Raw genomic sequence first — 15338 nt, 5'->3', positions numbered from 1 at the left:
TACGAACGCATAGAATTCTGGCATAAATTGTTTCGCTAACCATTTCCTAATTTCCAACACTGATGATTCACCACCAACGAAATATCCACAATCAGCATTATGTGTATGTATATCTGTTATCTACGTGTATGTGTGTATATTTACCTGTATTGAAATACATTTTCGCTAACGCATTTGCATGCATGTATTTATTCATATTTCACTAGAAGTTTATTGTATTTATTTATATCCTAACGTGCATGCGTTTAACTAGAACTCTCTATGATTGTATCACATACTGAAATCATCGCTCGAATACACATAAGATTATGTATATGTAGATATTCGTGTAAATATACACATATATATATATAAGTACTGCCTACATTTACATTAATCCGCAATAATTCCTACGCGTCACACCCGCTCCTTCGCCCTCGTTCAAGGCCATCGTCTTGGAGCGCATCAAATTGAGATCGGTTCGTATGCTGGGCCGTCGCGCATTCGGTGCTACCACTCCGCAGGCATCACTGAAGCGTCGCTTAATAGAGAGTGCATTCTTTTTCGATCCACTCACGGTGGTGTGCGGCGGCAAAGGTGATGGTGCTCCAAATGCCGACACGACACGTCGATGATGATTCGGTGCCATTTCCAATGGTAAATTTGAAACCATAAAGAGTGCATAGAAAAGATCATCGATACGGAAATTTTGTCGCGCCGAACATTCGACGAAGACGCAACAATTGTCCTGACCGGCAATATAGCCCATCACTTCGTCCAGTTGAACATTTCTGCGAGAGAGTAAAGTAATTGAATAAATTTTAGAATAGGATTTAAAATAAACAGGTAGATAAATCTTTTAAATGAATGAGTATTTATGTAGCGCCGGATCATAGAGACATAGAAGGCAACTGCAAAGCAGATGAACTGGCGAGATTGGTTACCACATTACCGATCCAACCAGACAAAGCGAACATACCTATACCTTTAGCAACTGATGCTTACCTGTATAGATAACCACACTATCAGTGCTGCCAACAGGCTATGGGTTCAGTCCCTGACCTGTGCAACTAGTAGAATGACGTGCCCGGAATGGAATATGGGGCGTACAAACCGACTGTTGAAACTAAAGAGGAAAAACATGAGAAATCTTCTCGGCGTCCTAACAGGTCATTGTCTGATTGGTAGGCATGCCAGTAGACAGTCAAATGTTTATGCAATATTGAATGTATGCTGGTCCCACTAATGCCTAAGATTGTCTCAATCTCACGATAGGTCACATGACGATCTTGCAATATCAGTTCGCGCACAGCATCAATGGTTTTCGGAACAACAACTGATTTTGGACGACCTTCACGAAATTCGTCTTGGAGTGAACTACGACCACGATTGAATTCACCATGCCATCGATAAACACTGGTCCTTGATGGAGCTTCATCGCCAAAAAATGAATTAAGTTCATCCATGCAATGTTGCTGAGTTAATCCACGTCGAAAGTTGTAAAAAATAATCGCTCGAAAATGTTCACGATTTAATTCCATTTTTGGACCGAGATGAATCTTTTAAGTTACTGTAAACAACACAAATAGCGCTGGTATTTCAAAACGTTCTGAGTTCGTAAAATGTCAAACTTTGCGATACAGCTGTCAGTTGCCAGATTGCAATATTAGGGTTGCCAAATCGTGCCAAATAAAAGGCACCCCTCGTAGAACACTTTCTATTCGGATGCATGGCCCTGGATAGAAGAAGGTTCAATTTAAGGAAAAAGCTCCCTGAATAACTTGGCAGAAGTAGCCTATATAAAAATAACAAGTCTTGTTAATTATATCAAAGCCAGAGGTTGGTTCAATGAGGACAACGTAGAGTGAGGAGAGGGGACAGCCCCGGTGGTATCACTATACCTAACTATCTATGTAGCGCTTTGATCTTAGACCGAACTGTCGTTTCTAGCAGGATTTTTGAAAGGAAATGGGTTTGGTGTGGTGGTAACCAAATAACCACTCTTTGACGATGCATTGGCTCTCGAAGATCACGTGCGGCTTTGCCGATTCCCAGATGTGGCAGGTTTGCTTATTTCTTGGTTTACTTGGTCGTACAGACCGACTACCATCATAACCTATGCCAACCTATGCGTCACTACAAGTGCAGATGACTTATTTGCCATCTTCGGCAGCTTACGCTTATTCTCCACGCAAGTATAATTGGCAGTGTTTTCCAACTTCTCATCTTACTCAAAGTTGAAAAGTGTAAGAGTAAGCTGTATTACATAGTCATATAAAGGCAACCAGATTGAGACTGCTATCGCTGAAAATGCTCTGATAAGGTATGTCTCGTCGAACGAAAGTGCGCGAAGTAACAGAGGTCATAGGTGTTTCCACCGGAACGGCAATTAATATTTTACATGATAAGTTGGCGATGAAAAAATTGGATCAATTTAAGCGAGATCCGAAGGAAATTTTGTAACGAGTTGTCACCGTTGATGAAACCTGGATTCATCTTTACACACCAGAAACTAAGCAACAATGAAGACGATGGATTTCTCGCGGTGAATCTGCTCCAAAGAAGGCGAAGACAATCCTATCGGTCAGAAAGGTCATGGCGACGAGTTTTTGGGATGCAACGTAGTCGTCCTCATGGATTTTTTAGGAAAAGGAAGAACGATCACTGGACAATACTGCAGTGAGTTATTGGACCACTTTCAGAAGAAATTGGAGGAGACACGGCTGCATTTGGCGAAAAAGAAGGTGCTGTTTCACCACGATTATGCACCAGCACGTTCATCCGGAGTTGTCGCCGCCAAACTGTATGAATTGCCTTATGAATTTCTGCCGCGCCCCCGTACTCACCGCCCAAGCCGGCTCCCTGCGACTTTTTCTTGTTCCCTAACAGTGGCTCACGGGAAAATAATTTAGTTCAAATCAGGAAGTTATCGGCGAGACAGAGGTGAATTTTGGACAGTTCGCCAAATCTTATGTACTTATACTATTATACCCCCCTCGTATTCATATTTAGTGACAGTCTAGCGGTAATTAGCGCTCTAAGCTTTGTCGCTTTCAATTGTATACTGGTGGTGAACTATCAACGAACTCTACAGAAAATGGCCGTTCTCTACAGAACAGACTACATCTTACTTAGGTACTGAATAATAGGAGCATACAATGCTGATAGATTACAAAGTTGAGCCATCCGCAGCAAAATTGTAAGAACAACTTCAAATGCCATTTTATAGATGATTAGACAGTAGAATTCTGCCCTCTCATTTCACTCGTATTCGTACGGTCTTCCAATCAGCTATTTTCACACGGCAGAGAAGTAACATGAGCAATAGCTGTGTTGATTTTTTCTTATATCACCAACAAAATCTCAGTTTTGTCGTAAACAAGCCGCTATTACTTCAGCGAATCCGTTGATTTCTTCAAAATTCGCTGAGAGCCGGTTAACGGTCTTAAGTTGGTCACACTTTCTGAATTCTCTCCAGAATAATAAGGCGACACCGATCGCGGTACCGCTACTTAGTTCTCCCCGAATTTCATAGAACTACTGTGTGGTTGACGTCACATTTGTGTAATTTCTTCTTCTTCTTGCATTCTTGTCCCCATTTTCGGATTTCTCTTGCATCAACAGCTGTCATTTCATCTTTACCCAAACCCACGTTGATGGGTGCCGTGCGAATAGCGAACTCTGTCACTGAAATAATAATAGAAATGTTATAAATGCAGTTGATTTAACTTACTTGGGTTCACGATCACATTTATTTCCGGCAATAACCATTGGAATTTTTGGCAAACTTTTCTTCTTCAAACCAGATCCTGGATTAAGCGCCGCCCATTTAGTTTCGAGTATATTTTCACGTAAACGCACCACTTCCTCAAAGGATTCACGCGAATCCATGCTGAAGACTAAAATGAAAATATCGCCTAAAATGGGGGAAAAAATAAATTTCAATTTGCAAATTTTTAAATAATTGCAACCAAGAATTTGGCTTTCGCCGCATGAAATCACAAAATGGAATCGATCAACTTTCCAAAGCAAAGAAGCGTAATAAGTATATACTAGTAAAAAAAAAGAAAAAAAAAAGAAAAAAAAAAGAAAAACTAAATAAATGAACTCGCAACTGGAATGAAATTTTGCTGCTAACGATTTTCGGTTGAATGAATTAATTCTGAAGTGAGTTCGGAAGTTTATTGTGAGCGAAAATGAATGTGCGTGTGCCCAGAAGTCAAACTGTACGCTCTTAATTCATACCCTATGATCAGAAAGTACCGGAAATGTTTAAATAAAAATAAATATAATAAAAAACATAATATGACCCGTCTGGAGGAACACACATGTGTCGACGTTTAACCCAGTCCTCCATGCACCTGCACCCCTGGTAGGCCGACGAAAGGATGGCCTTCAGCTCCTTCATCGCATTCTCTTTGATCTGCTCTATCGACTGAAATTTCCTTCCACGAAGTGGTAACTTCAACTTAGGAAAGCAGTCGCACGGGGCCATATTAGGTGAATACGGTGCTTGCACGATGCTATTTACTTGGTGTTTAGTCAAATAATCTATCACAATTTGTCGTGTCGGTGCGATGGCGCGTTATCATCATGCGAAATCCAAGAATTGTTAGCCCACATTTCCGGCCGTTTGCGACGTACAGCATCTCTCATCAGGTCAAAACTATTTTTTTGTGAATGTTTTTTTTTTATTCAAGTATATCTAATTTTTTAAGAAAACCATATAAATGCAGATATAGAAAAATTCAGGAACGGATTTAGGAATTCTTTTTGGGGGTTCACTCTGAAAATTCTTAATGAATCGCTTAAACAATAAATTGGTTAATTTATGTAGAATAGATGCATTTTTTCGCAGATTATTGCCCTATTACGTATACCATTGATTTGGTTTGATTGAAAAGCCATGAGCCTTCCCGCGCGGAGCGTCTGCCAAGCGATCAACCGAATCGGCTGGTGGGGAAAATGATCGTAGAACCTTGCCCTTCCACTAGAAACCGATCCCAGTTCGCTGGCAACAGCGGTGCAGTCAACATCGCTCCGCGCGTGAAATCTGTTTTAAAAGTGTGTTAGGATTTTGCAGTGGCGAAAATGCAGCGATCGTTGGAGCAACGTTACTCGATCAAATTTTGCGTAAAGCTCCACACAAGCCTTGTCCACAAGGAGTTTGTACCTCCATGAAGCACTGTAAACGCGGCATTTTACAAAGAAGTGCTCCTTCGGCTGAAAAACCGCGTCGCCCGGGTTCGGCTCGACCTCGTCAACAATTAGACCCTTTATCACGACAATGCGCCGGCGCCCACCGCCTTCCCCTGCACCTCTGCATTGGCCAAGATGGGGGTTCCGGTGCTTCCCCACCCTTCCTACAGCCCAGACCTGTCCCCTCCTTACTTCTTCTTGTTCCTGCGCCTGAAAAGAAAGCTAAAGGGGAGGCGTTTCGACTCCATCGAGGCGATCCAAAAAACTGTGACAGCCGAATAGAACGCGATTCCGGCGGATGAATTTAAAAAATGTTTCCTGCAGTGGAAGGACCGCTACCAGTAGTGTATTGACGCTCAAGGGTCCTATTTTAAAGAATATTAGTTGTATAAGCCAAAAGGTTTAATAAAACTGCTTAAAAAAAAATAAGGCTCATTACTTTTCAATCAAACCCTGTATAACGCCAATTGCTGAAAAATTCTTACTGTAACGTTAGCATTACGAATTTCAAGAAACTTGTAATAGTAATCATAGAGATCACCATATAAAATCTATCTATAAAGTAATACAAGGTGAAGTCCAAAATAAACAATACTGAGCTAAAATAGAAACGACAGGAGATTTGTTCTGATAACTTGGAGTTTATTTATTGAAAATAGTCCCCTCTCGCTCGATACACTGTATTGCGTGATCTAAAAGCTTTTCGAAAGAGTGTTTCAGGTGATTGACCGGAATGTCCTTCAGGATGTCGGCACAAGCCTTTTGGATGGCTTCTACGGACGCAAAACGGTTTCCTTTCATGGCCAAATGCAATTTTTCAAATATAGTAGGTAGAAGTCGCAGGGAGCCATAAACGAATGCGGTAAATGATTGCTATTTAGTTGTAGGTATGTTCTCACAACAATCTCTGAAACGTGTAAACTCATGAACTCTGGAAACAGATAGACAATCGTCGCCATAAACTTTTTTCATCAATTCAAATGTTTCGGTAAACGCTTCACTGATTTTAAAACACAATTTGATATTAGCTCTTTGTTCGAAACTCATTTTTGTACCGATGACACAAACCTACTGACACTTGAGACGCAGTAATTCCGCTACCACTGAATCGAATGTCACCAAGCTTTCATTGGAGGTCAGCTAGAGATGTAACTTCTAACGCACTAACTCATTAAAAAGATGGCGCTATCAAAAACATTTTTATGACGCCAGTCTTGTTTATTTTGGACTTCACCTTGTGTACAATGGGCACTTATAACTAGTAGAACGTACGCATGATTTTTCTATGTACTAAGTAATCAAAAAACCAGTGAATTCACAAAGTAATATTGATTCTCCTTTTCTTCTTAGCCAAAATATTAAGTATTTTTACGGTGGTGACTACAATATCTCGGTGAATAGTTAGCAGCGCTAATTCATTGAGTCGTTCTTTTCCTTTTTCGTTGTGCAAATAAGTCTTTAATCTTCCCAAAGTTCCCTTAATGCTACCGTAACTGGTGGCAGTGTGGTCTGAGTGACACATCCCAGACCAAATTAGCACAAAAGTTGTTATATTAATTCACCACTTGTAGAACCGCTGCTTTTTATTAGTCGGGCCATCTTGATTTCTCTATGAATCTGCATATGTCGTCTATTTTCTTTACTGCAATTTCTTTCAAGTTAACCATAGAGAATTCCCCCAGCATTCTATGTCATAGAGCACCCAGACTTGGGCACTAACACAGTTAGTGAAGGACTATTTCCTTAGATTCTTCTTGATTGCAGCTTCTGCATCTATCATTGTACGGCCACCCCATCTTCCTGGCATGTTCCCCAAAAGTCAGTGGCCGGTTATTGTTGACGCAATTCGGAAAATGTCTGCTCGTGGCTTTCTTAACAACTTATCAGTTCTGGATTTATTGAAATTGGGCCACGTTTGTTTAGTTATTTTTCAGGTATCTCTGTTAGTCCATCTGTCAACGGCTGCTTCTGGAATAGAGAGAAGATCTGCCTTTTGCGCACTTCTTGGAGACAGTCTATTTCTACTGTTTCGTATTCGTTATATTCGTTATAGGATGCCACCTGTCTTGTCAGTTCATCAACTTTCTCAATTCCTTCTATGTTCCTATGGCCAGGTACCGAGATGAGAGTGATGTCTAAATGACCGTTTTTGAATTGGTTATAGGTGACTTTAAAGCTAAGATTACTTCTTGACTATCTGATAGTTATTGTGGATGGTTTCTAATTCTCCTGCAAGCTTCCTTTATCCCGAGAACTTCTGCTTTAAAGATACTATTCCAGTTCCCCAAACAAAAAGACTTGGAAGCTGCGAGGTCTTTCGAATATACACCGGCGTCGAGGCCACAACCCATCTTGTATCCGTCAGTGTAACAAAGTACAGTTATATTTTCTTTGACTACTGAATTCAAATCTCATTCTTTTCGCGTGGTTAACATTCCATAACAGGTAATACACACCTCAATGGAATAATGTTTTGTATCCTTGACAGCATTGCTCGATGTTCGAGAGATTTTGATTCAAGCTCTTCTGACTGAGAATTGGATTTGCATAGTTGTTTGGTAGAAAATGAGCTATATTTTTCTTAAAAAAAAAAAAAAAAAACCAATAATGAGCATCAAACAAAAAAAGCAGAAAAATAGCCAAAACTGGTCTATATATTGATCATCACTTTGTCGAAGGGTGTATGTTGGTTTTGCTCCGCACGCAAGTAAAAAATGCAAATTAAGAAATTTATGCACACCACATGCGGTATTTTTGTTACTGTTTGCTGCTACTTCCAAATGGCAATTCAGAGGACCATAAATATGCGTTCACTTACATATTTATACTGTAAATATGTACGTATATATCTACATGGACATATATAGTAGATAATATCGGACAAAATGAACAATGGGAATGAGGCTTTAATTGACAAACAAGCGCAAAAGTAAGAGAACTGTCAAAACATGTCAACCTACAGACACAGACAAGAGAGCTTTCATAGTGAACGCAGGTGCATGTGCGCATTTTTCTTCGTACACTAGGACGGGTCGAATTTTGAGATTTGACAAGGTCTTCATTTATTGTTGAATATGTTAAGTTAGGCCAGCTGTATAGCTGAGTTAAAATATATGGAAAGAAAGAAGCAATTCATTGGCCCTTAACCAATGGAATTCCTTTTAAGCTGGTCAATATGTATTCTGATAAGTAAGTAGAAATTAAGGTATCAGATTAATTGATAGGCGAAATTTATCTAGGTTTTCTCTTTATAGCTTGTAAATACCAGGACACAATCATCTTTAGAAACAGTTCCACTCACCGATGATATATTACCAAGTTTGCCATTAACTATAGTGAAGAAGAAAATTGGTAGGATAATTTAATCCGCCACGTCTTAAGAGGAGATCTTTTGACACATTTTGTTCAAAAATGGCTACAGAATCCAATTATTGACCGATTTTAATATTTTCTTTTTTTAAATGCTCGTAAATGATTTTGGAAGTGAGCCCATATATCAAATTTTATTTTTTTATTACATCAAAACACACCCTTAAATAGGGAAAATGAAATGAAATTCAGCAAAACTTTAAAAATAAGAAATTGTGTCTATTCAAATACGCAAGTACGCAAATTTCCAACACCCCTTAAGGGGTTATATAGAGTTGGAATTTTCAATCGATTTTTTTTAATTTTATTTTAATGTATATTAGGGCGGGTCGATTTAAAAATCGCTCATTGCTCTGTGAAAATCGTATTCTAGGGATCAAAATAAGAAACTTTGCCGAAGGAACCATGCCTCTAAAACGAATTCTGATGTCCCCCAGTAAATGGGCGATTTTTTTGCCTCCCCACAAATCGACCCGGCCTAATGTATATATCTATATATATTTAAGAATATACGCAGTGAATATTTACGAAGTTACACGCAAATTGGAAAAGGCCTTTCAGAGTGCTGAAAGCACAAGGCCGGAGTGGCAGCGCGTTTTTTTCAAAATGGTGTCGGTGACCAACACTACTCGAAAGCCGCTAAACCGATTAGTCTGAAACCTTAACACGCGCTTTTTAAATATATTTTTTAGTAATTAATCGAAGATTTTTCTAACCAATAATTTTTTTTTATAAACTAAAAAAATATTTTTATTAGTACATACTAAGTTTTAAAATATAGTTAAACGGTGCAAATTTTAAGATCAATAAATTTAAAATTTTTTTCAGAAAATATTCTGGAAAATTTGGTTTTTTCAACCTTCTAACTGTATATAACCCCTTAAGAAATGAAACCATCCCCAATCTACATAAAAACTTAAAAACAAATTTTTTTCAAGGACAAACCTAGAATATTCCCCGAAAAATTTTCAAAAAATTGATACATCCGGTTTTGGGGTTGCTGAGTCCGAATTCATTATCAGTTTGTCCTTTTGGTGTCAGTATTTAAGATCAGTTCAAAGTCAAACATAGAATATCCGCCGGAAATATTAAAAAAAAAAAGTTGAGGTATATGTTTTTGAGGTTGCTGAATCGGAATCCATTGCCTGTTTGTTTTTGCGAGGTCAATCCTTGCTCTATATCCAATTGGCTTTATTCCGAAGTAATCAATAGCTTTGACATCGGGGAAAACTTAGGGTGAAACTCTTTATAAACACAAACGTCAGTCAAAAGTTCGGATAAAATTCACAATTTCTTCGTTTCACATTTTTTAACTATCGAGCGTTAGAGTATCTTAAGAGACAACTCTTAATGTTCTTTTGTTCCACTGTCAGACTCCTTTCTGAGCGCCTGATTGTCTAAAAATTATTAAGTAGCATAATAGTTTACAAAATGAACAAAAAATATTATTTTTAGCTCGCTTTCGAATGCGTGTTTGGGACTTAGCAGCAGAATTCTGACGGCCCATTCCACACGTATTCCCACACTCGTCCAATCAGTCGTTGTTCAGTAAAGTCAGAGGTACCTATCTCCTTCAACCTTATAGCGCTCTGAGCAGCAATGGATTTAACTTGCAGATCCACAGGAAGTAAGTGCAGAATAACGCTGAGGGCAGCAGTGGGACATGTTCTACAAGCACCAGTGATGCCCACACATGCAGTTCTCTGCACTCTCTCTAGTTTAGTGGTGTTTTAGCCCTTCTGAAGAGCTAGGCAATCATATGTCAAAATTGGAAGAACCACTAAGTTGTACATCCAAAGTACGACACGTGGCTTGAGTCCCCATTTTTTGCCGAACATAGATTTACAGGCGTAGAAGGCTATACGGATCTTCTTAACTCGATATTCTATATGCAGCTTCAAGTGTAGCTTGGGGTCAAGTATTAAAGCAAGATACTTGGCTTCCGATGAGAGTGTAAGACACTGGTTGTTTAGCAAGGAATATTTTCCTCCCTGATGGAGTAAAACGCTGACCGACTTGAAAGAGAAGGTTAGGAGAGTGTTCAATAAATGTTATCAAATAACGAACTTCCAGGATTACCAAGTAATTTTGAAAGAGATGCGAATCGCAACTCTTGAAAATAGTACTGCGAATCCATTGAATCCGTAAAAGAATTGGCCAGACTCAGTAGGGTCCTCTCCAAGGAGCATTCTTGTAAAACTCTTGTCAAAAGAAAGAATGAGGAGTGGGCTGAATCTGCAGGTGAATCTTTAAAAATCCTTGTTGATGCCCATTTCCCGGAAAATTATATTGCTCCAGTCTGTAACGAAGGCGCGAATCGGCAGGAGGGGCTACGTGTGATGTCTCTCGCATCTGTTCTGTCCGTTAACAGAATAAACTGTTGAATCGATAGTTTTTCCCCTTTAAAATCTCCAGGTATCGATGATATCACGCCAGTGATGATTCAGAAGACTAAAACCTTGGCGCTTGCCGTCCTACAAAAGATATTTTTGGCGTGTATCTCGTTAAGCCTCGTTCCTGCAAGCTGGAAGAAAACCAAGGCGGTCTACATTCCTAAGGCAGGAAGGAGGGGACTTCAGACCCATAAGTATTACCTCCTCTATTCTCAAGGTGTTCGAAAGAGTGATCGACTATCACATTCGAGAGCACTTTGAAACCAGACTATCTACAGCTCAACACGCTTACCTGAAAAGGAGATCTACCGAGACAGCTTTACATGAGGTAGTAGGGACTGTAGAGAAATCTCTGGTGGGAAAACAATTCACATTGGCGGCATAGACATAGATGGCGCCTTTAATAATGTTACGGCTGAGTCAATTGCCACTGCTCTAAATAGGCTAGGGGTAGAAAGACCTATCTACCTTTATCTCGTCCCTGCTTGGTGGTAGGGAAATGAATGATGTGGCAGGAGGGGCTAGAATCACTAGCTTCGCACATTGGGGTGCACCACAGGGCGGCGCCCTCTCGCCTCTCCTTTGGCTAGTAGCTTTTACTCGCTTAAACAGGGGTGCGGTAAAGGTGGTAGCATATGCTGATGACTTGGTCCTAATGTTCTCAGGACGCTTTCCATTAGTAATGGCTGACATTTTAGAATGTGCACTGGCTACACTCAGTAATTGGGCTGCCAGTTGCGGTCTCAGAGCCAACTCTGACAAAACGGAGTTGATGCTATTCAACAGGAAATCCAAGCCTCCACCTTTTTAGCTTCCAAGACTAAACTAAACAAAATACAGTAAAATACAAAAAAATGTACTGTTTTGTAATTTTTCAGGCAAAAGTGGATTAAGGCTGTCTTTAAAGTAACAAAACGAAAGGTGAATGCACTCAAGTCAAAATAATCTCAAAAATGGCAATAAACACCATATTTAGGAGTTTCAGGCCATTGTGATATTCGATTTGTGTTTAGCACAAAAAACGGCCTGATCTTAAATTTCACTAGGCTATCTGGGTAATTTGCAAAAAATCACTCATCAACGTATTTACGAAGTAATTTATAAAAAAGATAGCAGCGCAAACTATTAAACTTTAAATAATATATTAGTTGTAAAGCAAACATGTTAAATTCCAATTAGAATTAGCAATTGATGCAATTGGTTTATATTCTCTAACTCATCAAACAATTAGAATGCGTTCAACTAATTCCCATTCGATAATTGAAATTTTTATTCCAATGGTAAAACTAATTGCAATTAGTTGCCATTAGCAAAAAAAATTAGTTTACCTTTACAATTAGAAATCTAATTGACTTCTGCTAATGCCATTAGATATTTAATAAGCTTGAATTAGAATTAATTATTTTGATAAAATTAAATTTTTTGCAAAGAATTATTAAATTTTATTTCGAATATGATGCATCAATATTTGAATGATGATGATAAAACTTCAAATATATGGTCCAAATATCCCACATTAAAGGGCATAGCACTGTTTTGCAACACGCCGCTTACGCCTTCAGGCCCTGTGGAGCGACTATTTTCCTTTGCGGGCATTATTAATAGTCCAAGGCGGAGTCGCTTGCCTGACTTTTCTTTTGAAAAGCTCGTATTGCTGAAAGCGAATATACCCGGTCATTCTAGTTAATAAACAATTAGTACATACGTTAAATAGATGTTCATGTATGTAATATACGTAGTACATATTATGTACATAAGTAATATATATATATGTGAAATTCATATTATGAATATTTCATTGTTTTTGTTTCAAAATATCAAAATAATTGATTTTAATTCGAGCTAATTGAATATCTAATTGCATTAGCAGAAGTCAATTAGATTTCTAATTGTAAAGGTAAACCAATTTTTTTTTGCTAATGGCAACTAATTGCAATTAGTTTTACCATTGGAATAAAAATTTCAATTATCGAAAGGGAATTAGTTGAACTCATTCTAATTGTTTAATGAATTAGAGAATTTCATAAAAGAAGGTTAATTAGCAATCATTAGCATTATCTAATCATTATTTAACATCTCTGTTGTAAAGAAACAAAAGTTCCTATATTTAATATAATTTTTTCTTATTTGGTTAGTGCCTCTACTCAAGTGAACCAATAAATCAAGCATAGTATTACAGCTACTGAGGTTTTACTACTTCGAAGTACCGTTAGATGGAAAAATATTTTGATGCATCTTTATTCTCGAACAAAGTACAGTCTTCACTTAAATTATAAGAAACCACTGTGTTACTAAATCAAATACAGGTGCTTTAATAACCATTTTATTTCATAATCAACTGAACCAAACGGACTGTGTGCCATCGGTATACGCCTGATACACAAAAAAACAACAGCACTAATAAAGACGAAATATAGACGGGCCGAGGACGTAACATTGTGGGACACCAGCATATACCGACCTAGGCTGGAATATGGATTTACTTGATTTGACTTTTTGTGTTCTATCCTCAAGATAGCTGGCTATAAGCTTCACTGAACTGTCTTTGAAACCAACCAAATAGTATTTCAGCTTCATACAAAGCAGGTGATAGACCATTGAATCAAACATATTCTTCTTCTTAATTGGCGCGATAACCGCTTACGCGATTTTGGCCGAGATTAACAAAGCGCGCCAGTCGTTTCTCTCTCGTGCTAACCGGCGCCAATTGGACACACCAAGTGAAGCCAAGTCCTTCTCCACCTGATCTTTCCAACGCAGAGGAGGCCTTCCTCTTCCTCTGCTACCACCAGCTGGTACCGCATCGAATACTTTCAAAGCCGGAGCGTTTGTATCCATTCGGACGACATGACCCAGCCAACGAAGCCGCCGGATCTTTATTCGCTGCGCTATGTCTATGTCGTCGTAAAGCTCATACAGCTCATCGTTCCATCGTCTACGATATTCGCCATTGCCAACGAGCAAAGGTCCAAAAATCTTACGCAGAATCTTTCTCTCGAACACTCCAAGCGTCGCTTCATCGGATGTTGTCATCGTCCAAGCTTCTGCGCCATACGTTAGGACGGGCATGATGAGAGTCTTGTAGAGTGTTAGTTTTGTTCGTCGAGAGAGGACTTTACTGCTCAATTGCCTACTTAGTCCAAAGTAGCACTTGTTGGCAAGAGAGATTCTACGTTGGATTTCAAGGCTGACATTGTTATCGGTGTTAATGCTGGTTCCTAAATACACGAAGTCTTTTACAACCTCAAAATTATAACTGTCAACAGTGACGTGGGTGCCGATACGCGAGTGCGCCGACTGTTTGTTTGAAGACAGGAGGTACTTCGTTTTGTCCTCGTTCACCACCAAACCCATTCGCTTTGCCTCTTTATCCAGTTTGGAGAAGGCAGAACTAACAGCGCGGTTGTTAAGGCCGATGATGTCAATATCATCGGCATACGCCAGCAATTGTACGCTCTTATAAAAAATTGTGCCTGAGCGATTAAGTTCTGCGGCTCGTATGATGCTCTCCAACATCAGGTTAAAGAAGTCACACGACAGCGAGTCACCCTGTCTGAAACCTCGTTTGGTATCAAACGGCTCGGAGAGGTCCTTCCCAATTCTGACGGCGCTGCTGGTGTTGAGCAACGTCATCTTACATAGCCGTATTAGTTTTGCGGGGATACCAAATTCAGACATCGCGGCATACAGGTAACTCCTTTCCGTACTGTCGAATGCAGCTTTGAAGTCGACGAAAAGATGGTGTGTGTCGATTCTCCTTTCATGGGTCTTTTCCAGGATTTGGCGTATTGAGAATATTTGGTCAATGGTGGACTTTCCAGGTCTGAAGCCACACTGATAAGGTCCAATCAGTTGGTTGACGGTGGGCTTCAGCCTTTCACACAATACGCTCGCTAGAACCTTATAGGCGATATTTAGAAGACTAATCCCGCGGTAATTGGCACAAATTGCAGGATCGCCCTTCTTATGGATTGGGCAGAGCACACTTAAATTCCAATCGGCAGGCATGCTTTCATCCGACCATATTTTGCATAGGAGCTGATGCATGCACCTTACCAGCTCCTCGCCGCCATGTTTGAATAGCTCAGCCGGCAGTCCGTCGGCGCCCGCGGCTTTGTTGTTTTTTAGCCGTGATATTGCTATTCTCACCTCGTCATGGTCGGGTAACGGAACGACAATTCCGTCGTCAACGATTGGGGTATCGGGATCTTCACATTCTCTATGACATGCGCAGCTGTCACCGTTTAACAGGTTCGAGAAGTGTTCCCTCCATAATTTAAGATTGCTCTGTACGTCAGTCACCAGATCGCCGTCTTTGTTCTTACAGGAAAACGCCCCGGTCTTGAAACCTTCTGTAAGCCGCCGAACTTTCTGGTAAAATTTTCGGGCGTTGTTCCT

The 15338-nt window shown here is 39.6% G+C and overlaps 1 protein-coding gene across 1 annotated transcript in view; it reads right to left on the bottom strand.

The window, feature by feature from the left end:
- Window positions 1–290: 290 nt before the first annotated feature.
- The window catches only part of LOC128861261 (GTP-binding protein Rhes), a 44237-nt gene continuing 29189 nt past the window's right edge, over window positions 291–15338 (bottom strand). Inside the window, exons 3-4 of the mRNA XM_054099253.1 lie at window positions 3713–3896; window positions 291–770 (exon numbers count right to left, since the gene is read on the bottom strand). Coding sequence (XP_053955228.1) covers window positions 368–770; window positions 3713–3896 — 587 coding nt within the window. The 3' untranslated portion in view covers window positions 291–367. The remainder of the gene's footprint in view (window positions 771–3712; window positions 3897–15338) is intronic.

Source organism: Anastrepha ludens, chromosome 4 (genome assembly GCF_028408465.1).
Source record: "Anastrepha ludens isolate Willacy chromosome 4, idAnaLude1.1, whole genome shotgun sequence".
Classification (NCBI taxonomy): domain Eukaryota; kingdom Metazoa; phylum Arthropoda; class Insecta; order Diptera; family Tephritidae; genus Anastrepha; species Anastrepha ludens.
This window is presented reverse-complemented; position numbering and strand designations above follow the sequence as displayed.